Source organism: Silene latifolia, chromosome Y, assembly GCF_048544455.1.
Source record: "Silene latifolia isolate original U9 population chromosome Y, ASM4854445v1, whole genome shotgun sequence".
NCBI classification, from domain to species: domain Eukaryota; kingdom Viridiplantae; phylum Streptophyta; class Magnoliopsida; order Caryophyllales; family Caryophyllaceae; genus Silene; species Silene latifolia.
In genome coordinates this window covers 463,520,217-463,544,693 of record NC_133538.1, presented here as the reverse complement: position 1 = coordinate 463,544,693, position 24,477 = coordinate 463,520,217, and the positions used below count along the sequence as shown (strand labels likewise).

General features: G+C 38.2%; 2 protein-coding genes across 2 annotated transcripts; one reads left to right on the top strand and one right to left on the bottom strand.

Annotated features, from left to right (window-relative positions):
• The first annotated feature begins 10,939 nt into the window (after positions 1–10,939).
• LOC141633473 (26S proteasome non-ATPase regulatory subunit 2 homolog A-like) lies at positions 10,940–21,031 on the top strand. Its single transcript, XM_074445934.1, has 25 exons — positions 10,940–11,228; positions 11,338–11,438; positions 12,510–12,630; positions 12,715–12,774; positions 12,925–12,992; positions 13,576–13,618; positions 13,880–13,945; positions 14,056–14,094; positions 14,186–14,268; positions 14,447–14,561; positions 15,373–15,447; positions 15,681–15,839; positions 16,388–16,495; positions 16,589–16,693; positions 16,795–16,935; positions 17,021–17,125; positions 18,095–18,316; positions 18,740–18,853; positions 18,940–19,155; positions 19,284–19,343; positions 19,447–19,560; positions 19,787–19,872; positions 20,001–20,109; positions 20,376–20,554; positions 20,667–21,031. The coding sequence occupies exons 1-25, from the start codon at positions 11,121–11,123 to the stop codon at positions 20,740–20,742; spliced, it is 2,673 nt and encodes an 890-aa protein (XP_074302035.1). The 5' UTR covers positions 10,940–11,120; the 3' UTR covers positions 20,743–21,031.
• A 1,323-nt stretch (positions 21,032–22,354) lies between these two features.
• On the bottom strand, positions 22,355–23,335 carry LOC141632916 (uncharacterized). The gene has a single exon (XM_074445417.1). The coding sequence runs from the start codon at positions 23,333–23,335 to the stop codon at positions 22,355–22,357; it is 981 nt and encodes a 326-aa protein (XP_074301518.1).
• Positions 23,336–24,477: the final 1,142 nt, after the last annotated feature.

Sequence of the window (24,477 nt, the reverse complement as noted above, 5' to 3'; positions counted from 1 at the left end):
AAGACTATACATTAGGCACGTATCAGTTAAGATAAGACATCAAAAGCCACAACTCGTGATTGTTCAGCTTACTCATATCCGGCCTCTCATAAAGAAGATTCGATATAGAACGAAGGAAGATCCTCAAAGTAACATGTTGAACATCATTAATCAACATGTTACTGGAGGTGGGAGTTGACTTCCCAGACAACCAAGGCATAAGGCGGCAAACCCCGCACTCAGATGGAATCTCGCTGATGGAATCCTTGGGAGGCTTAGCCAAACCAAGGTGAGAAGCAAAAAGGTCCATGGTCAACACAAAACTCGTGTTCATAAGACGGAACTCAACAGACTGTTGAGCTGGCTCGTATTTAAACGAGCTCATGAATTCTAAAGTCAGAAAAGGATAGGTATGCTTCCTCAAATGATACAACCCCGTGAACCCCAAGGTCTCAAAGATATGACGGACATCCATCTCAATCCCCAGGTCATCAAGAAGTGTGGTGTCCACACAACGGGTGGGTCTCATCTTGCGTTTCTGTAACGCTACAAACCTTTCCCTCTGTTTGAAGTCCACAAAGACCACCGAAGGATACTCGGGTACAGACGGTACAACCGGTCCGCTACCCTCCCCAATTTCGGGCTGAGAAGCCCTCCCCCTCTTACTTTGACGGGTCCCCAGGTTCAGTCTCGGCATCTGTTTCAGCATACAATTTACACATACTTGTATAGGCACTTAAGACATGTAATTTACACACATTGAATAATCATCTATGTACCCAATTTCACCAACCAATTCCAAATTATATATATAAATTCAGTTCAGAGCATTTCAGACGATCTTTATAGCTGTAAAAATTTTAGCATGGATAAACATGATTTATTAGACTACTTCAACTCTCAAGACATGGCTCAAATACTACTCCATATATGCTTGAAAGCAGGTGAAACATTCATGTATGCTCATAGAAAGGCAACTAAGTACACGCCATCATCGACATTCAACATTATGAGCAACTTCTCAATCAGACAGTCAGACGGTCTCTACAACTGTAACAATTTGGCATACTTGACAAGAATTAATCATCACTACTACCATATCAAAGGTTTAGCTCTTACACATTCATTCGTATTCAACACAAAATCTCATTTATAGAAAACGAATTTCAATTTGGGCACTTTTAAGACGGAGTTTTAAGGCAAATTTTAAGGTGAGAATCACAAAATCCAACTTCCAACATGATATATGCAACATATAATACTCAATTTTATCATCCAACATATAGGAGGTTAGGGTTTCAAAAGAAGAGGAAAGAATAAGAAGAATGAGGAAAAACAAGGGTTTTATGAAACCCGTAAAAGCCACTGTACTGTAGCCTACTCGATCGAGTGCCTAGGGTACTCGATCGAGTGCACTCTACTCGATCGAGTAGGTGTTATTTCGTCGAGTATCCGCAGAAAATTCCCACATCTCGACGTCATAACTTCCTAACTAGATCGAGTGAGGTCTACTCGGTCTAGTAAGCACTCGCACTCGATCAAGTAAGGTTGAGTACTCGGTCAGAATTTCAAAACTAACTGAAGATTCCTGCAAAACAATATCACGTGTCGATTCCAAACCAAGTTCGGAGATCGTCACTGGTTATCGTACTCTCTCATATATCACCATTACTACTCAAATATATCATACCGTCTCATCAGATAAGATTCTTATCACGTTACGCTACAACAAACTTCACACAACATGGTTTACCTGCTACCAAGCCATCCGTATATGCAATTATGTCATTGTATCATGTCTAAACTCGTCTTACCACATTGCTATCAAACTTATACTTACGTTAATCAAAACACATAACTAATAATAAATTTTCCATACGTTATCCAAGTGCATTACTATCATGTTCAAGCTTCAACATAAACAAATTATTCTACACAAATTAATCACCACACGGCAGAAACTTTCAACCATTAAACATTGCATATACCCACTACTATCTTGATGTTTCTCATACTATATCTCAATACTTCTTTAGCTATCATTATTATAGCTACGGTAAGACTTATAAACTCGTATAGGATCACCATCACTAACAACCTGAAACAAACACCAACATGACCACATTTTATACTACAGCATACACTTCTACACTTTTCACGCACTTCTATCACATAAAACCTTATACGTTCCTCATCACCATCACATACGCTCCTCCACTCCATCACCAATTCACCCAACACGATTCTAACGTAACTATTATACCAATATCAGTTTCAACAAAGACTCAACCACAAACAATTCCAACATAATCAACATACACATTAAGTACATACTTACTGACTCCATATTCCATACCCAGTGACTGGCTTAAGCACAATGGGGCCAAGATTTTGAAATGAGGGCGCCTACTCACCCAAAATCTAGCATCAGCTGGGGCTCCCATTACACATACACCAGGTTCATTTTATTAGACTCACTACGTTCATTAGGTTCATTGGTTACAGGTTCCAAAATCGTCGCTCTGATACCACTTTGTAACACCCCCATATACCGAGGAGCCTTAACTAGACCTTCCTTAGCATATAAGGGCGTTACCATCTCGGTTGCCCGAGGTAAGTAATCATCAAAAGTCGATAAAAGAACGATTATAGTTAAATTTACAAGTGTTACATCCAACTAACAAAATAAAGATACAACTCGTCGCCTACACACTAACTCTTTCGTAACTCGTGATGATTCATCCTCGCCAGGACTCACTTTCAACCACATCAACACCGCTAAGACCGATCGCTCACCATAATGGATCACGGCAGGACACATAAACAAACAAGACAACCACACAAGGTCAAGAATCGAGGCGTAACACAACACAAAACCAACAACGATCGTCAACGCAATATAAACACAACCAAATCACTCACAATCACACCCACTCCAATCAATCTTCGTCACCGATCGTCCACCGGACCGACCCGCCATGGGGGACCGCAACCATTCCCACCTAAGCCCCGCTCATCATACCGAGCGATAACCCGTCCCATTAATGTGCACATCCCCTCCCGTGGCGGGTTCCACGGAGGGCGAAACTAGGGCGTGAAGCCACCGCGCAAGTGACTCCACTCACCGAGGACGTACCTCGAGAACCGAGACAATCAATCACTGCATACCGCAATACAACAACAACCAATAAACTGTATACACCAACCAATTACCGCATATACTCTGCCACACAAACACAACACAACGCAACAACCACGACACACGACCGACACACTAGACCATCCACAGAAACTGAGTAGGTGAACCTACCTTTAAGCGACTGCAACGATTCCATGCCCATACACGCAATACCCAGCAATCAAGCAACACCTATATACACAACACAAACATCTATCACTACCAAGCGAACCCTAAATGCAAAGACAAAGATACGGATGATGATGACGACATACCTACAAGAGGAAACCTGGCAAAGGACCGCTACCCGACTCAAGCTATGCACTCCTAAGGCACAAGGACCTTCAAAGGCTCCCATGGAAGGTATATGGTGAAGGGAAGGGAAGGAGGCGACCTAAAGATCTGAAGAAATGAGGCGGAAATGATTTGCGGTTTTAACAAAACACGATTATAAACCCTCGCTGAAAAGACGTTACTCGATCGAGTAACCCACTTACTCAATCGAGTGGCCCCTACTCGATCGAGTATCCTAGCTACTCGATCGAGTAGCCTCTACTTTATCGAGTACCACCCATAACTCACAACACAGGATAACTTTGGTACGCACTTCTAAGGACTATTACTGCTCCCAAGGTCGGTCAACGCTGGTCAACGGGTCTCTAAAAGGGCGGGTATTACAATAATATGTACCTATCATGCCAAATGATGTGCCAAATCGCCCTATTTAACTTATGTCGTACATATAACCCAGTTTTATGGAAATGCGTGATAATAACCTTTTAAAATCACTAATTAACACTTAAATCACATCTAAACTCAAGTTAATTATCCTAACACTTTTTAGGACTCAAAAATTAGTCATCACTCAATTTTTGACAATAATTCAACTTGATTTAATTTTATGCTCATTTTTTACCTTAAAATCATAATATTTATGAAATAAATTCAAATTAAATTATAAAAATTTAAAAATTTGAATTTTAAATTTTTGAACATTCTGGAATAATTCCATGACACTCATAATGTCAAAAATCATGGTTAAAATTTTCGAATTAATTTTAAGAAAATATAGTTGCATTTTATCGGTTTTATCTCATAAAACATCTAAAGTATCTAAAAATTAATCCAATCAATTTTAAAACTTTAGATCTTATTAGTGGGATATTTATGCAACCTAAAATAATTTTCTCATGCCATGAAATACGTTTTAGCTATTTATGCCAAAATAGTCACTATTTATGCCATTTTTACACTAAAAATTCATAAATCATGCTAAATGAGATCATTTAATCTCGAAATTTACATACACTCTGTAAATTATGCATGTGACAACATATTACAGTTTTATGTCCCAATTTGAAATATAACTATTTTTAACCATTTAACCTCTTTTAATCCATTTTTATCTCATAAAAATCATAAATCATGCAATATTAATCCAATTAATACGAGATTTTACACACAACTTCTAAAATATGCATGTGAGGTCATATAAATTTTCAAGTTCAGAGACTTAGTTTAACTATTTTTAGCATTTTAATTCTCATTTTAGTCATAAAAATGTAATAAAATGACCAAAAATCATTAAAATGAGCAATAAATTTCCATAAATCATAAAAATGACCTAAAAATATTTTAGGACCAGAATATATAACATGCATGATGATTTCGTGGTTTATTCTTATAAATCACAAATTTTTAATTTTATATGTTAACATTTTAACTCGGAAAAACAATAACCGATTATGCATGCCACATCCTATGCTCTGATACCACTTGTTAGGATTATTCACCTCTTATTAGACTCCTCTAATAGTGAACTAACTAATTAACATTTTAATTATTTATTCTTTAAATCTAGTGCATACATAACAAAATAAGAGATTTATAAGAAAACAATGTCCCTTACATTGTAAATTTCGGATTTATGGGCACAAGTAAGGTCTCCTACTTTCATTTTTTCTTGAGCTATGATGAGTAATAGGATGATCCTCCAAAGACTTCAAGTATAGAAGTCACTCCTCTTGATTGCACCCAAAATTATCCCTTATCTCTACTAAATAATATGTGCTAGATATTTGTTTAGTAGTTTACCTTAAAATTGATTACTAATACTCATATATTACATTAATAATATTAGTAATGTGATTGAACAAATTTAATCATCATTTCTCTAGTTTTAGAGAAAGATGAACAAGAATATATGAGAGAGAGAGAGAGAAAGGTTTTGCATGTGTAAATGAATACTACAAAATTGAGAGAATAAAATTCTCTCCTCTAACATACACACAACCGGTGGAGGGAGCAAATAAAAGACAATGCATGGTCTTTTTATTTACCTTTTGTTTTTCTCAAGTTAATAGGTATGTAAGAAGGTAGTGTAGGCTTTTAAGGCTAGTCTACAATAGCCATAATAATATATTATTTATCACATAAAATAATATAACCCATAATCCACTATTTGTCCCTCCATTTTTTCGATCATATGTGTAAAATGGACCTCCATTTTATTTTGTCAATTTGTCATTTGTCACACAATATGTCACATGTAGTATGTTACATGTTATTAATTAATTTAATGCATATTTATCACATAAATATCATTTTATTAATTTACATACAGCAAATTGACTAGTGATACTTGATCACATAAATAAAATGGGTCATATAATTATAATTCACAACATCTTGTAATTATAATTAACCATTCATTCTCATCTCTATTGTTTCTCAAACAATAAACAATTTTAGTAATAAAGCATTTTTATTACTAAAATAAATCTTATTTAATCCCATTACAATAAGATAAATATATTCTCTCTCACAAATGAATTGTTCAATTTTAAGGAATTGATTAACTCGTATCGTCATACAATTAATCAACTTTACAGATAAGGGCATCATCCTTTAGGTGTGACCTTAAGGGATCAATCGACCACCACCATCCCCTACGATAATAACGTCAAACTCTAGCAAGCCAATCGTTACCGATTAATGTTGATCAGTTGACTATATAATGAATCATCCCTTACGTATTCTTTATATGAGATTTAATTATGATATTAAATCATGTGATCGCACTATTGTTGAGGACACATTTTCCAACAAAATGACCTACTGGAAATCATTACAAATAACAAGAATATCATCTATTATCCGCGATAACATGCTTCTTCCCTTCCGCTTTTCTTTAAGGACATCAAAAAGCTGTAAGGATTCACTCTCCACCATAACATTACGATCACCTCTACTCCTTGCTTCTTGCAGACCATCCAACACAGCCACTACTTCAGCTACAAGCGGTTCCCATCACTCTGTACGAATAATAGAATCCCCTCATAACACCCTCCATCTCCCTTCCCTACACACTATTCCCGTGGTAACCCCTTCTCCTTCTTTCACCCCCCATGATATGTGCATTTTGTATAGTCTTTTTAGTCTATTTTTGCACGTATTTCCATGTACTTTTGTACTGTTTATATTGCATTTTGTCCCGAATTGGCTACTTTGGTTCGTTTTGTCTATCTTGTAGGAATGAACGTAAAAGTAGTGGAATCATACCATTTTCGTCCTATTTTGCATGCATTTTGAGGAGACGGGATTTTCAGAGTGGGATATATTACATTGGGATGCGTGAAGGAACGGTCTACGAAGCAGTCGGCTACGAGTTGGAGCTGTTTCAGAAGAAGAATACTCGATCGAGGACATTTATTAGTCGATCGAGTGGTTTTAGTGGCTTTGGAGGTCGATCGAGCAGTCTATTTTACTCGATCAACAATGCTGGAAATAGAGGTTACTCGAAATACTCTTGTGAATGCCACTCTATTCTTTTTCTCTTTTCCCAAAACTTTTACTGTAACTTTTACTTTCGGGGTTATTTAGCTTGGATCTTGTTCTTTACGCCGGAATTCTCGCGATTGTAATCTCTTACTCTCTTTTAATCTTAATCTTTTATTTGTTTGCATTGTTTCTCTTGTTTAGTTCTTTTAATTTCTGCCCTAATCTCTTTTATGCGATTTAATTACCATTTCAATATGTTTATTATTAGTTCATTCATAATTATTAGTCTTAACAACATCAATAATATGAGTGGCTAATTTATTTCATGTTGGGATTAGGGGATCTACGGTAGAACTGTGACGATGTGGTGAATAGGTTAGATGAATTATTTGTGAGACTCTGTCCCCATGGCAATTTAACTGTATCACCGACTTAGTTGAGTGCACGCTTCTAAGTTACCCTTTAATCTGGTTAAATTTAATCCTGGATCGGAAGATTGGACTAAATAGACCTGCTATGAACAGTAGACTACCCTGACGAGGACGAAAGTTAAGTTAGTGGAAATCTAGGATAGAAAGTGGACCGGAAGGACCTTTCCATATCCGTCTCACAGTAATTTATCTAAGCTATTTACAGTTGAGTCGCTAGACTGCCGTAGTGAACCGAAGTCCTGACATGTCCCCTCTTTATTGATAGTTTATTCCTATTTTATGCCTTTATTGTTCTTAGTTATTTCTCTTCCCTTAAAGCTTAATTAGTTTAGAAAACCAAATTTACAACCCCCACTTGTGACCGAATAGACGAACCTTTTACAGATATCTTGCCTCCCTGTGGAGATCGACCTGACTTCCCTAGCTATATAGTTAGTTTAGGGGGCGTTTGGTTCATTAGAATGGAATGGAATGGATTGGAATATGAATCCATGATGGTATGAGGTTCTAAATCCATTCCTTCATAAACTTGTTTGGTTCATCTTAAAATTGTACAAGAGTGGAATGGAGTTTGATACCAAGGGTAGAAGTTGGGTATGAGATTCTAGGGGGTTGGAATGGAGTTAGAATCCATTGGGTATCTAACTCCATTCCAAAATACTCCAACCAAACATTGGAATTGAGCAAATCCATTCCAATCCATTCCAAGAGAGCCAACCAAACACCCCCTTAGTTAGTTATTTTTGATAGGTATACGACTGCCCTGTCACCCCACATCAACGTTCACTTTCACATACCCCTCCAGTGCTACCTCCCACGCTCTCGGCCTCCCTGTTCCCTCAACACGATCCTCCACCTTTCGCCCCTTCCACCATATTCCTCCACCCCCTCGCCCTCACTCAACACATCACAAACTCTCAGAATAACCTTCTCCGGGTCAACATCTATACCATCTAAAACAATTTTATTCCGATGCTTCCATATAGCCCAACACCCAAGCATAAATTTCCCGTACTCCGTCTCCCCAATCTCCCTCCATATCTCCTCCACCTAACACCGAACTCCACTCCCCCCAACCGTCTCCTCACACGCCAAACCCAACCTTTCCCACACCCAATTTGCCACCCCACAATCCCAAAACAAATGAATGCTTGATTCATTAGGCATATTACATAAAGGACAAGAAGAAGACTCACCTCCAACTTGAGCAACGGTGTTTTCTTTTTTTGCCAATGCTTCATTACAGAGTTGCCAGTAGAAGAGTTTCACACGCGGCCAAACCGGAATTTTCCTGAGCTTATTCTACAACCATCTCTCCCCCGTCAGATCCGATTGTTCAACCATATCCATCATCTCCCCGCCAGCATCCTATAAGCCGATTTCACAGTATAGACACCATCACGCTCCAACCTCCAATACCACGAATCACTCGGACTATTTGGACTCAAACGAATATTGGTAATTCTTTCACGCTCAAAAGGCAAGAAAAATTGATTGATTTTCTCGACATCCCAAACATTATGGTCCGCAATAAAATTCGCCACCATCATCCCCTCCCTTCCATTAGGACACGGTGAAATGACCTTTCCCATCTGCGTCCCTGCCACCCACACGTGTCCCCACACCCGAGTATCCCTCCCATCCCCTATTCTCCGCCGTAGCCCACCCTCCAACACCCCTTTAGCCTCAATTATACTTCTCCAAGTGTAGCTTGGATTATGCCCAATAGCCGCTCCAAAGAAATCTCCATCCGAATAGTATCTCGCCTTCATAATTTGAGCCCATAAGCTGTCCGGACAAGTCAATAAACGCCACGCTTGTTTGCCAAGCAACGCAAGGTTAAACAATTTGAAATCCTGAAACCCCATTCCTCCCCCCCTCCTCCTTCGGCTTGCTCATTTTCTTCCACGCCACTCAAGACATCCCTCTTTGACCCTCCTCATGGCCCCACAAAAAGCGCGAAACCAACGATCTAAGTTCATCACAAAAGTTAGCTGGGATTTTAAACACACTCATCATATAGGTAGGGAGTGAATTGGCCACTGCCTTTATAAGAACCTCCTTACCATCCCTAGACAAAAAAATTTCGCGCCAACCTTGAAGCCGTTTGCACATTTTATCACGGATTATATCCATAATTACCTTCTTAGACCATCCAACTACCGTAGGCAACCCTAAGTAACACTTTTGTTTCTCCACCTCCACCACCCCCAACCTAGCCGCTAAAATAGTAACAAGAACCCGTCGCAAGAAATTCCACTCTACCCGATCATAAGCCTTAGCCATATCAAGTTTGATCACCATGTGCCCCTCCCTGTGTCTCGAATTTTTCATATAATGAAACAATTCAAAAGCAATCAAAATATTGTCCGATATCAGCCTGGCGTAAATGCACTCTGATTTTCCTAAACAATGTCACCCAAGAAGATCTTTAACCTGTTCGCCAAAACCTTAGACACAATTTTGTACACTACATTACAAAGGCTAATTAGTCGAAAATCACAGATTTATCTGGAGCTTTCTTCTTCGTAATTAAGACTATATTAGTCTTATTAAAATCAGCAGGCGGCGATTCTCCTCTTAAAATGCTCTGCACTGAGTTAACCACATCTGGCCTAATAATATACCAATACGACTGATAAAAAAGCCCGTTCATACCATCCAGACCCGGGGCCTTTAAAGGATTCATTTGGTTAAGCGCGTCAACAATATCCTCCTCATGATACTCCGCTCTCAAAATCATATTCATACGCTCACTAACTCGCCCCTCAAGACCAAGCAGCACCTCCTCAAATTGAGTTGGAGCCGACTTAGCAAACAAGTCACGAAAATAGTTCACGGCCACATTGGACACGACATCATCTCCATTTCGCTCAATCCTATCATCATCAATAAGCTTTCCGATATAATTCTCTCTCTTCCTCTCCCCGGCTCTAGCATGGAAAAATTTAGTGTTAGAGCATCCGCAAAGATGGAAATTGAGCTCCCCATATACACTCTCTTTTCTCATATGGCCCCCCTTATTGTTGCACCAAACTCCCCAACATTTGGGGCTCCACTTTTTTAGGGGAGGTCCCCCCAAAAAAAAGTAAGGCAATTTGTGTTACTTTTGGGGAGGTTCCCAAATTTTTGTGTTTGAATTGGGGAACCCGTTGTTGTATAGATGTAGTTATGAAATGGGGAGGGTAAATGGAAAAGTTATTGGAAAATGAGGTGGATGAATAAGAAAAGGAAAGAGAAAAATATGGGGAGCCTCACCTTTGCGGATGCTCTTACGGTCCCCATCTCGAAGCCACAAAGCCCGTGATCTTTGACACCATAATTTTGGCTATGTTTTAGGTAACCTTTAATATGTGCATTATGATATTGTCATGTCACATTAGATTGATATTTTAGTTTGTCTTTTAATTAGATTTTATTTATAGACATATTAAATTAGATTAAATATTATTTCTTCTTAAAAAAAATATACTTATATTAAATTTACCAAAAAGAAAAAAAAAATCCGTAGCTTGAGAAAAAAGAAACCGCTCTCTCCTTTTTTCCAATTCCCGTTCCAAACAAAACTCTTGGAAACTCATCTATATTAACAACACACACTTTCTTTTCTCGAGAATATAAACCCGTTTCTTCAAACTCTTCAAGTCTACCACCACTCCCCACAGACGAGAAACAACAAACAAATCTCCGCAAAATTAATCTTCCCCTTTTCTCAAACCCTAATTAAACATTCTCTCTCCTAGGGTTTCGCCATGGATCCCGAACCAAGTAACACCGACGCTTCTAATCGCAAGGAAGCCACCACTAAAGTCCCTTCTAAAGACCCTAAGAAGAAGGATGATAACAAGGATGAAGATCTCGTAACTTTTCTCTAACCCTAATTCTCTTACTTTGTTTTCAATTTTATTTGGGGGTTTTCTCATTGTTAGATTGAATTATGATTGTGAGTTTTTCGATGTTGAAATTTAGTCGGAAGAGGATTTGGCGTTGAAGCAGCAATTGGAATTGTATGTTGAAAGAGCTCAGGATTCAGATCCTGGATTGCAGCGTACTGCTCTTGAGAGTATGAGGTAATTTTTGAGAAATTAAAGTTTTAATTTTCTAAGGATTTGGGATTTTTTTAGTTTTAAGGTTTTATGATCTCCAAAAGATGTGTGCTTTTTTTACCCTCGAGTATTTTTGCGTCGTGATTTATGGTATGATTTTCCGGTTATATTTTTATTCAGCTGATGGGAATTTGGCCTTCGTTGATTTTAGATTAGAGGGTTTGATTTTGTTGATAGAAATTTTGAGCCAGTGAAACTGTTTTTATAGTCTTACGTAACGATAAGAGTTATTTGGAGAGTGGTTCAAATTTCTTTGATGGAAAGTTAATGTCTTTTTGTGTCAAGCCGTCTGGTTGTCTCACCAATTTTATCTGGCTAGAGGAGGGAAGAAGCCCTGTATGAAAATATTATGCAGTGTCAACAAAAGCTGCCCAATTTGATGTGAATGAGTCACATCTGATATGTGATATGTGATATGTGATATGCTCTATTAGAGTGCGTATTATTATATAGATATGAATAAGCTACATGACAGAGTGCCCTCGAACCAATTTGGTATTTGCAGGGATTGAGTAAATCCCCAGTAAGCCTGGTGTTACTCTAATGTCTAAGCCGGTGTAAAAGGGAATTGCATGATGTTTTGTAAAAGTACATGTAAACTCAGTTCTAGAATGAGACTTAGGTTGTCAGTCTACCCCTTTGATATATGCTGGATTATATAGATATATCTGGACAAGTGAGGTCAGAAGTAGTTGTGTCAGTCTAATCAGGCATCAAAACAATGTATTTATGTAAGCAATTGAGGGTAGATACTGTCCTTTCCTAGTTAATCGAATATCCGGTTTATGATCAGGATGTTGTAGCTAGCTGTAGTTGTACACTTGTACCGCCTCCATTTTTAATATTTGGATGGGGTAGCTCATTCTTATTGCTTTAATTGACACTAACATTAGAACATGTGTTCGTTCCATGTAACCACTGGCTTTGCGTTGTTTTAGCGGTTGCTTTCTTTTTCCTGTCTTATTTTACCTGTTACCTTAGTTTTCATGATTGTGACATTTTTCATACGTCTAAATGTCTTCTAATCTACTTTAGGCAAGAGATACGAAGTTCAACAAGCTCTATGACTTCTGTTCCAAAGCCCTTGAAATTTCTTCGTTCACATTATGGAACACTTAAAGCATATTATGAGACTATGCAAGACGTAGAGTTGAAGGTATATAGCCTCTGTCGCTATTTTTAATGTTTCTCATTTCTAGTAACGTGACTGCTTAATGTGCTTATTTTCTGATGAATGCAGAAATTACTGGCAGATATACTTTCCGTTTTAGCATTGACTATGGCAGCAGAGGATGAACGGGTGAGTTGGTTTGCCATGTTGAGTGTACGAATCTATTGATAGTTGGATTCTTGAATTTTATTATTTGCAGATGAAATCAGTGTAATTATGGTTAACGTTCTTGATGTAGAACTAAAATAATTATTGTTTTATGCTTCTTAACTTTTTCAGGAGAGCTTAAAGTATAGATTATTGGGATCTGAAGGTGATATTGGTTCATGGGGTCATGAGTATGTCAGGTATAAATTAAGCTTGTTTGGTTCGTAGTATTCATATCATGGTTTAAGATTACGGTATCGGTCACAATCGCCGTCGCGGTAACGGTGTTGCGGAAGCATCCTTGACTCGGCCATCGCACATTACCCTGTATATTTTTTTGGAGTGGGGGCGGGCGCATTATCTTCCTTTTGTTTTCTTCCCTGGGTGGTTTGGGCTACTAGAGCTTTATTAGGACCATAGTGATTTGGTCTACAGTTAGAACTGTTTGATTGCTTGACAAAAGACAAATTCAGTGTGAGCAGAATGACATCATAGTTCTGATTTCCATAAATCACAAAAATATTCTCTTCTGTAAAGGCTCAAGGCTCAAACTTTTCTTGTGAACACTTTGAGCCCAGGGACAGTTTATAATAACTGAAATGCTGCCATGCTTAATGACCTTAATCATCTGAAACCCCAAAGGTTATTGCTGGTAGCAGTTTGTTGCGACTTGTGATATCACTGTTCCAATTTATAATTCCGTGAGGCACTACTTTTTTATGCTGAATACTAGTAGATATTTTTTCTTTCTAGTTTCCTTCACAAAATATATTTTGGTTGCAGGAACTTGGCAGGGGAGATAGGACATGAGTATGCGAAACGTCAGGTAATTGCCTCTTTATTATTATGTTTTGGGTCTGCCTAATGTGCAAAAAGTCTAGTGATGATTTGTAAAATCTCATTTTTAACGTGTCTTGTGTGTCTTAACAGATTTATTTTTTCATTTAGCTTGGCACTGTTTTAGTAGTTGCCTTTTTCTCATGCCTACTTTTTGGACTGAATTCATGTATCTACTAAGTTGGTATTCTTGTAAATTTAAATCATGTTGTCACTTATGAGCTGTTCTTTTTCTTTTTGATAATTACAGAATGAGGAAGATTCTATAGAGGACTTGGTGGGACTTGTGCATGAAATTGTTGGCTTCCACATGAAGGTAAAGCTGACCCCGAGGCTCAAAAGAAATACATAATTTTGTGTGATATTTTGTTAATAATTTCCCTTAATCTCTTTCCAATTCTGATTAATTGGTTTTATGACCTTCAGCATAATGCCGAGCCTGAAGCAGTTGATCTTCTCATGGAGGTACTTTTTAGTGTACTTGGATCTGTGCTTGTGTGTAAATATACATGTACCTTTATTCTTGGCAGATTTATGATTTTCAGTGCTATATCAGGTTGAAGACCTTGATCTGTTGACACCGTATGTGAATGAATCTAATTACAAAAGGACAACTCTCTATTTGACTGCTTCAGCAAAGTAATTGAATCCCTTCCTCTCTGACATTGTAGCTCTTTTATGTATTTCTTTCTTTTCAGAAATCTCAAGTCTTCTTGTGAATTTCCAAATCTATATATATTTGCAAAGTTAGTATATGGACAAGTTATCTTTAGTGTGTTTGAATTTGATGGTTGTAATCTATTATTTTGTTCTGCAGATATCTTGCCAGCCCGGATGATTTGTTAGTTCTGGACATTGCGTTTACTATCTATGTCAAGCAAAAGGAGTTTGCCCGTGGGCTTCAAATTGCCTTGTCTGTGGACAATTTAAGGGTACGTCTCCTGTATTCTTCCCCTCTCACATTCTGTGTCCAATTGCATAGTTGTAGTGTTGCTTTTATATGAATCTTCATTTTTAAATTGGTACCTTTTAAGTTCTATTTTGTTGACTGGTTTAGAAGAGACACATTGCTCTCTTCACAAAAAATAAGAATTTTGGAGCTCATGGTTGATGAGACTAGTTCTGTGTTTTTGGGTTATATTGTGGTGCAAGAACAAGTATAAGGAAAAGAGTGGGTGGAGGACCAAACCCAGATAATATCTCCATCTCTCCCACCACGCCTAGACTTTTGTGGTAGATTGTTCGAGTGTGCTGTGTGCATGTAGACTGATGACATGTTAGGGACCCTAATTCATAATACACTTAATAAAAATATGTATTATGAATGCACACTTTTCTTTTAGAGTGTCTGATACCCCTAAGCTTTTGTTGCTTCTTCTATCATTCTTCTTTTCTTAGTACAACATGGAACTGTTGCTATTTTTCTTGTTCTCTCTATAATACACCAAGTAATTTGCTAATCTGGGAATAGCCACTAGGCAGCAGGAATTCAGATGATTCTTACGGAGCTTGAGTGAATCTTGTAACAGCTCTTAGTGTTGGAGCTTTTATTTAGATATATTCATTTCTATCGACTACATGGATTTTTTTTTTTGTATCGACTACATGTAGACTTAAGACTACCATAGCTCTGTTTGTCTTTGACTTCACATTACTGATAACAAAATCAGGGTGTTATAAGTTTGTCGGTAATTTTCTTTATTCCTCTTTTACTGTGGTCTAATTTGCATTTTTCATCTGTAGTATGTTAGGCAGATTTTTGAAGGATGCCATGACCTTCTGCAGAAACAGCAATTTTGCTACATCCTTGCTCGTCATGTAAGTTGTGATTTTTTCATTGATTTGTTATTTTTATGCAAGGGTATAGTCATTCTACCTCCTTGCGCAACAATATGCTCTAATTTGCATTATTTTCTCATCATGCATGTAATAAGTAGGGTACTCTCTCCGTGTCTCTTGTTCTGCCTTGGGCTATTCTGTCTTCATTTCATTGCGATTAACTGGCTTCTAGCATTATATCACTTTGTAATATGCAATTGTTTTTGGTATAGGGCGTAGCCTTTGAACTTGATGACAATATGGTTGCGGATGATGATGAAAGAGAGCAGTTGCAGGATATTATTAACAACGCTAAATTGAGCGAAGGGTTTTTGACCATTGCTCGTGATATTGAGGTCATGGAAGCAAAATCACCTGAGGATATTTACAAGGTGATCTTTGATTTATGCACTTTTTACCAGCGACGGGTTATTACCTTTATTTTGCAGTGTTGACTTTATTTACTTCCACTTGGTGCTTTGAAGTGGAGGAAATTGATGGGTTTATTTTTTTGGAGGGTAGGGTAGTGGGGAGATTATTTCATTTTTCCATTATTTGGATATTTAGTTGGAGGAATGGAAGGAAAAGGAAGGTAAATGGAGAAGTCCATTTTATTTCCCCTTAACCCATTCTATCCCTGGTTGGTGATTTGCAAGTAAAATGCCCTCATCTTTTCTCTTCTTTTTTTTTTTTTTTTTGGTTTCTACGGTTCTCCTTTGCTGTTCATACTAGCTTACCCCGGTTTCTTTCAAGATCGAGTTTTTACCCCTCCCTGGTTTCATCTAAGCCAATATCTTAATTTACTTGTACTTTTGGCTAAGTGAACAAATACACATATCACTTTGACAGTGCCAGGTTTGCAGTAAGATCGGTCACTTTGGTATTCTTTGTTACTTTTTTAGTCTTATATCTTGTCTGATGTTTGTTGTTTAAATTTTAGGCTCATTTGCTTGATGGCCGAGCTAGTGCTGGAGCAACTGTTGATTCTGCCAGGCAAAATTTGGCTGCTACTTTTGTCAATGCTTTTGTAAATGCCGGTTTTGGACAGGTATCTTATTATGTATCTTGAGAATTGAATGCTTTATGAACTTCACATTGTAGGCGAGGCCATGGTCTAACATTGTTTGCTTTCGTTTTACAGGATAAGTTAATGACTGGCCCAGCTGAAGCGTCAAGTGGTGGCTCTTCAGGGAACTGGCTTTTCAAGAATAAAGAACATGGGAAAACTAGTGCTGCTGCAAGTTTGGTATGCTCTTTATCTTCTTAATCCCCTTTGTTTTTTTTGTTTTGTTTTTAATTCTGATAGTACATCTTTGAACTGATCCTTGCTATATTTCATTATGCTAGGGTATGATATTACTGTGGGATGTTGATGCTGGACTTGCGCAAATTGACAAGTACTTCCATAGTAATGACAGCCATGTTATTGCTGGTGCTCTACTGGGTGTTGGAATTGTAAACTGTGGAATACGTAATGATTGTGACCCGGTAAGTCTTAACCAGAAAGGTTTATGTTTAATGTTTGGCATTTGGAAGATAGCTGATCTGTATAAGTTTACTATTTTTCTTACAGGCTCTGGCCCTTTTGGGTGACTATGTTGATAAAGAAGATCCAGCCATTAGGATTGGTGCCATCATGGGTCTGGGTATAGCTTATGCGAATACGCAGAACGAGCAGGTACTTATTGTATTCATATGCTCAATTTTTTTTATTAGAAAGTTGAAGATAAAAGAAGCTCAATATGATCTGACTTGAATTTAGTTAAATCATGTTATGAGACATCATGTCGCTGAATCTTTATAATTGATTTCTACTTTGACTTGTGCTGCCTCCATTCACTAGATTCACTACATTTTTCAAAATATGTGAGGGGCATTTAGAAAATAGAGGGAGTTGTTTGTTTGAAATAGGTCATTTGAAAGTGGTAGGAGGGAGATGTTGCAATTTATGCTGTTTGGATAAAGAGCTGGAAGAGGTAAGAGGGAAATCCCTCTTCAGTTAAACTGGATCCTTGAGAGATTAGAAAGATTTCTAGGGAAAATGGAATCCAAGAATGTACTCCCCATCCCCACTCCTCTAAAATGATATCTGATAAATTGTAGGCTCTTTTAGTGGTGCTCATATGTCTCAAAATAGTCAATTGTTTGTCTTTTGTAACTTCAAGAGGAAACACTTTATTTATTTTAAGCATGATACATAACTGATTCTTTTAAGAGGAATGTTCTATTTATAACTTCTCTCAAAGTGCTTGTTTATTTATCCGTTTGAGGGGTGTCAAACAAAGTGCTTGTTTAAAATACATTGGTAACTGGGTAAGCAGGAACGATATAGAGTTACACATTGATCTATCCTTAGTTCTGTCATTTAATTGTCAAAATATTAAGTGCAACTTATACTTATTGTCATTCGATGCATACATTGTGCGCATTCCTTATTTGTCCTTTTGAGGGGTGTCGAAGAAAGGGCTTTTGATCTATCCTTAGTTCTGTCATTTAATTGTCAAAATTTGAAGTGATACTTATTGTCATTTGATGCATAGAGTGCTTGCATTACCATGGCAACGAAAACTTTTCAAGTTGTTAAGTAACTGAAATTGTTCTCTTGTTCCCTAAATGTTCCTGCGCTGATTATTTTAACTATTCACAGATTAATCAGAAATTGACTAATATCCTTAACGACACAAATGCTCCCCTCGATGTGATTGCGTTCACTTCAGTCGCCCTTGGTATGGTATTTGTTGGTTCCTGTAATGAAGATGTTGCCCAGGCAATCATTTATGCACTGATGGATCGTGATGAGTCTGATCTGGGGGAGCCGCTTGCCAGGCTTTTACCCCTTGGCCTTGGTCTTTTATATCTTGGGAAACAGGTAGTGATACTGTGCTATTTTTACATTGGTTTTACTTATCTCTCTGAAGACATTGTCACTGCTAGCACTGTCTACTATTTTCTTTTGGGTAGCAGACAGTCTTTACTAGTATAGACCTATATGCTTATGATTTATTTGGTACTCAAATTTGTTATTATTGTTTCTAATGGCTTTCCAAACCAAACCTTATTTCTTTTCAGAGAATTAATGGTTCCCACATTTTTAGGGCTTCTTTAGTTTAATTGTTATATATTGATTATTAATGTTAATTATATTTTCCTTACCCGTTATTTTTTTTCTTTTTTTTCCTTTCACTGTTATACTTGACTTTGACAATTTCAAATGATTCATGTTATCAAACCCTGAATTTTTTGGGGGTTTTACTTGCTGTTTCTCTGATTCTATATCACTGGTTTCTGACAGGAAAGCGTGGAGGCAACTGCAGAAGTCTCAAAGACTTTCAATGAAAAGATCAGGAAACATTGTGATATGACTCTCCTTTCTTGTGCTTATGCTGGGACTGGAAATGTTCTTAAGGTTGGTTTTTCACTTTTACTCTTGGGGTTCCTGGAACTTTCATAGTAACAATGGAGTGGTCTCAATTCTCTCATTCCTGTTTGTAGGTACAAGCATTGCTTGGTCAATGTGCACAACATCTTGACAAGGGTGAAACACATCAAGGACTGGCTGTGTTAGGCATTGCAATGGTGGCTATGGCTGAAGAATTAGGTCTCGATATGGCAATTCGTTCTCTGGAGCACCTCTTGCAGTATGGAGAGCAGAACATTCGCCGTGCAGTTCCTTTGGGTCTTGGTCTCTTGTGTATTTCTAATCCAAAAGTGAGTTGCTCAATTGTTGTAACTTTATTGTTTGTTTGTATGTGTTTAATGAAGCCGTCTTGTCTGTCATTTTAGTTATTTTTTTATGAGAAGGTGTTATCTATTTGACTGGTCTAATTCTTCCACAGGTCAATGTTATGGACACCCTGAGTAGATTGAGCCATGACTCGGACTCAGAAGTAGCAATGGTAGTGAAAGATTCAAGTGCATTTTACGACTTTCCAGTCTTCATGTCTTTGTGTCATTTTCCTTGTCATTTTAACCTTCAATTTGAATTTTTTTATTCTGCAGGCTGCCATTATTTCATTGGGTTTGATTGGTGCCGGGACCAATAATGCCCGTATCGCTGGCATGCTCAGAAATTTGTCAAGCTACTACTACAAGGATGCGAGTGCATTGTTTTGTGTACGGTTTCTTGTTACTATCACCTTTTGTTAGCAGTTGTTTGCTCTTGCTTAAGAAAGACCTCCGGCTCCTAGGCATAAGGCTTAGTGAGGTTAGAGGTACTAACTAAAATGCCTCAGGCCGGCTTAGGTTGATGAGGCAGGCGCCTTCGCCCCGCACTTTTCATAACTATATGAGTTGGCTGCATTCGTAGATATCATATAAGCTCTTTGGTTGACCTATGCAGGTACGGATTGCACAAGGTCTAGTGCATTTAGGAAAGGGTCTTTTAACTCTTAATCCTTACCATTCTGATCGATCCTTGTTGTCACCGTAAGTACCTCTTTATTCATTATTAAGATGGAAATAGGTTTGAAATAAAATCCGCAGGCGTAGGTAGAGGCATGTTGTCTGCCATTTTCTAGCAGTTGATAAAATGGTACTTTTTTTTTGCTGTATAGGGTGGCGCTTGCTGGGCTTGTAACGATGCTTCATTGTTGTCTTGATATGAAAACGATCGTTCTTGGGAAATATCATTATGTGCTCTACTACCTCGTCCTTGCCATGCAGGTTTGTGATTATTGAATTTATTTACCGCATTCTATTCTACTTTACATAGATAGCAAACTAGGCTGCCACTCTTTGATTAGGACCAACCTATTTTGATCCTTCCGGAGTTCCGGATGAGCATTGAATAATATAATAAATTTCCCAACGAATCCAGTTAAGGGTGGAAATCAATCTTGATTCGTACCCACTCGAACTGGAAACCAAGCTTGATTCTTGACATCTTTAATTTATTTATTGATAGTCGTACTGTACTGTAATGTTTGCAGCCGAGAATGTTGTTAACTGTGGATGAAAACCTGAAGCCTCTGTCAGTTCCTGTTCGGGTGGGTCAAGCAGTTGATGTTGTTGGCCAAGCAGGCAGACCAAAAACCATTACTGGGTTTCAAACCCATTCAACCCCTGTTCTCCTTGCTGCTGGTGACAGGGCGGAGCTTGCCACAGAAAAGTAAGACAAATACTCTGAACTGTATAATAATTGAAGACTCTCTTATTTACCTTTATTAGTTTTTGATTTTAAAATTTTCTATGTGCTGATACAATTTATCGTAAATTTTCAGGTATGTTCCGCTTTCACCGATTCTAGAAGGTTTTGTTATCTTGAAGGAGAACCCCGAGTATAGGGAGGACAAGTGATATAGATTGGTTCATATTTTAACATGTCCCTCCAACTAGGGTGCATCCCTATATTCGGGTCGGAGGTCAAGGGATTTTCCGTTCCGTTAGGTGGTGGTTGTGCAGGGTGAGGGCGTCTTTGCAGTTGCAATGATGCATTTTCGTAACAATTGCTGCATTTCAGCATTTTGTACTGAAGTTTGTCATAGTTTCTCTGCATGAAAAATAGATGATGTATCATTTAATTTAAATTATATGTAAGCTTTGATTTTTGAAATTGTCTTATCCAAAATATCATGAATTACAGTCCTATATTATGGTAGCTAGTAAAATAGGGTGATGGAACCAACGTCTTTGCAATGATGCATAAAATCCTTGATCAAAGTTGGAACATGTGAAATTTGGCCTTTCAAGTTGTCTTTGTATTTCCCATTTAGGGCGTGTTTGGATACCAATGTATAATAATAAATGTACGAGTGTAGGACTGTATGAGTGAAAGAGAGAGGAGGGGATTGAGGGGAGAGAAACGGAGTGAAAGAAAGGGGGGGAGGAATGGTCGAATGATCATGGAGATTCTCTCTACATCTCTCTTATTCTCTTGTATCTTATATTGGATTTAATGAAGGTTTGAAGGAGGGGATATGAATCTATGGAGTTGTTTGAGTTTTACCATAATTGAGGGTGATATTTGTAAATTAACCATAGATGTAAAAATTACTCGTGCGATATTTTGAGAACTTTTACCACGTAGTTACTTTCTAATTTTAAAAGATCCCCAACCCCACGAGTACGACACAAATGTGGAATATACTTGTTATTCTTTAAAAGGTTTTACATTTTCTTTTAGGCGAATTCATTGAAAACTTCACACATTTTATTTTGGATCAAATATAGTTACGTTATTCCCCTACAATTAGTCTTGTTGAAGACGGGTCGGAGCAAGTGATGGATAATGCCACTCACAAAACGGATAGGGGGGACAAGGTGGGGGCACCTCCATGTGCTTCCCTCTCTCCTCTATTTGGGTCATTTGTGAGAGAAAATGGTATCCGTCACTCCAAAGTGACGGATAGGTGCCGTCATAAATGAGATTTTGTGATTCCCCTAATAATACTTACCCCACAACCTCATTCACATTTATCTATCCCCATCCATGACAACCACTCCACCTCCATAACTAGCTCGCTTTTGCCCACGGTCCTCCCATCCTCCTATGAGTCCTACCCTACACACTTCGAAAACCACCATACCTAAGCTCTGACGCCACCAAACCCACCAACCTATCCGATATCCTTTGAAATCCTCCTACACTCCTACCAACCCCCATCCACAAAATTGACGTAATCTTTTGCAAAAAATCAGCCTAACCACGGGAACGCCCTCCCCAAAATTGACGTAATCTTTTGTAAAAATCAGTTCACTTCCTCCATTTCTCTTGTGAAACAAAACCAGCAAAAACTATAGCTATAACCCACTACCAGCTCTAAGTATACAATCTATCCATTCAGATTTTATCTATGGCATTGAAAGAGTTTTGATTGTGTCCAGTCCATTTTATCAGAATTCTGGTTGAGGCATGAGTTGGAGATCTTTTTTTTTTTTTTTTTTTTTTTGACAATTGGCAAGTTTGAGGTTACATAATAATAGCTCTTTGAGCTAGTTTATGAGCCATACTATTAAATTTCCTAGGAATAAAACAGAAGGAAATGCAATGAAATAGACAACATAAATTCAGGATATCAGCGATAACAACTCTCGTGTTTAGATAGCGTTTGGAGCTATCCATGATTTGCATAAGCACCTGCAAACAGTCGGAGAAGATGGTAACATGGAGGATTTTTTCCTTCAACACCCACTTTAGAGCTTCGAAGATAGCAGAAGCTTCCGCTTGACCGGGTGAGATACAGAAAATCCTATTCTTCGAACATGAATACGAACTGGAATCCGCAAACTTTATGAACCACCCCAGTCCAGTATTATTATCCTCCCTCCAAGCAGCATCCACAAAAATGTTAGTCTGAACACAATTATAATCAATACCAATAAGCTTACACCTATTACCAAGCCGAAGGTTCAACAAAGCAGAATCCAAATCATCCTGCGAAGGTAAAGATATCAAGGACTTGGAAAGGTTGCAATTGGCTAAAATCACTCTAGAAAGGGTTTCCTCATAGATACAAATACAACCAACTAAAGAGATAGAATTATCACCCAAGGCAACATTATTCCGAGCACACCAGAGAGTCCAGATAACACAGAGAAAGGAAATGATCAAGACCTTAGGATCACTAAGCGTGAGAAGGTAAGAAATCCAATTAACAATCCAATCTTGAATGCTTATCATTTGAGTTTGTCTAGATCTGATTCCAAGTTGGGTACCCCTCCAGAGTCTTGAAGCAAAGGGGCAATCTCTGAATAAGTGTTCTAAAGATTCAACTTCCTCACGATCACAAAGATGGCATAGACAATACACTTCCAAATTCCTCTTTTCAAATTCTTTTCCTATGGCCAAAGAATTAGTAAGAATCCTCCATAAGAGGGTGATCCAAGTCCTCGGACCCGGTAAATGCCACAACCTTTTTTTAATGAAGATCCTGCAGCTGGGGGAAATCATGTTAAGATCTTTTATAGATGCGTTGTTTTGGTAAAAATTTACCGACTAGTTGATTTGAATTGTGGGTTAAAGCGATCGATCTAGGGCCAAAGAACTAAATAAATGCAACGATATGAACGAATAAAAAAGCAACGAAATAAGAGATTGACACGAGGAATTTTGGTGACGCGGGAAACCCAATGTGGGAAAAACCGCGGTGGGGAGGGGGGGGGGGGGGGGAGTTGGAATCCCACTAGTTTGGCACTATAATCGAGAGGATATTATGCAAGTAAGAAAATACAAGGACTATTTTGCTAGCGAGATATTGTTAAATGGAGACGAGACATTGAGTAGGAGTGTGTTGGAGTGTGGAATGAGATGATCTTCTGATTGTTTTTTTCCCTCCTTTTATAGTGCTTGTTTGCTAGGGTTTTGGTCATCAACCTCCCACCAGATTCTGCTCCTGACTTTCTGCTTCTGTTGCCCAAAAATAGGAAGTAGTTATTTGACTTATTCCCTTCCACTTTTGCGCGTAAAACAACTAACACAAGTTGTGTTTGTTGATCTTTTCATCCAATGGTCCCCACCTCCTCCAACTCATCAAGCCTTTTTCTTTCTTTTCTTCCAATGAAAAGGTGACACCTCATCAAGGATAAAAAGTGATATTTTATCCCAAACAATTGCCCCCAAATTTCCGTCTCAAAATATTTTAGGCGGGAATTTCCACTTCGGGACGCTAAGAACTGACGAAGTTTGACAGTTATATCGACTTTAAAACTCTTCCCAATTATTCTCTGCTTCTGGTGATGTTGTTATTTTTTGATTCTGACCTTGCTTGTGTTTGACAGTCTTTCCAGATGGCTCTGTTTCTGCGGGAGAAGATTTCTTCCTTGGAAACGGAAAAGGCGGAGCTTCTGGAGCAGGCGAATGCGGCTAAGAAAGGCAAGCTTAAGATCCAGGCCGAGTTAGACGCAGCCCAGAGTCTGTTGTTGGAGGAAGCTGCTCAGAAGCAGAAACTTCAAAGTAGCCTTTCTGATGATGAAGGGCGTATTTCTGGTGCTGAGGGCCGTACTTCTGATGCTGAGACTCGCCTCTCACAGGTTCTGCATGATGAAGCTTCCTTGGCTTCCGAGGTGCAGGTGCTGCAGGAGAAGAATGATGAC

Excerpts from the sequence above, each read along its gene's own strand:
- LOC141633473 (XM_074445934.1), top strand. The coding sequence starts at position 11,121 with ATGGATCCCGAACCAAGTAACACCGACGCTTCTAATCGCAAGGAAGCC. Across the intron at positions 19,344-19,446 it reads CGGACTCAGAAGTAGCAATG|GCTGCCATTATTTCATTGGG; the intron begins GTAGTGAAAGAT and ends TTTATTCTGCAG. Across the intron at positions 19,561-19,786 it reads ATGCGAGTGCATTGTTTTGT|GTACGGATTGCACAAGGTCT; the intron begins GTACGGTTTCTT and ends TGACCTATGCAG.
- LOC141632916 (XM_074445417.1), bottom strand. The coding sequence starts at position 23,335 with ATGATTTCCCCCAGCTGCAGGATCTTCATTAAAAAAAGGTTGTGGCAT.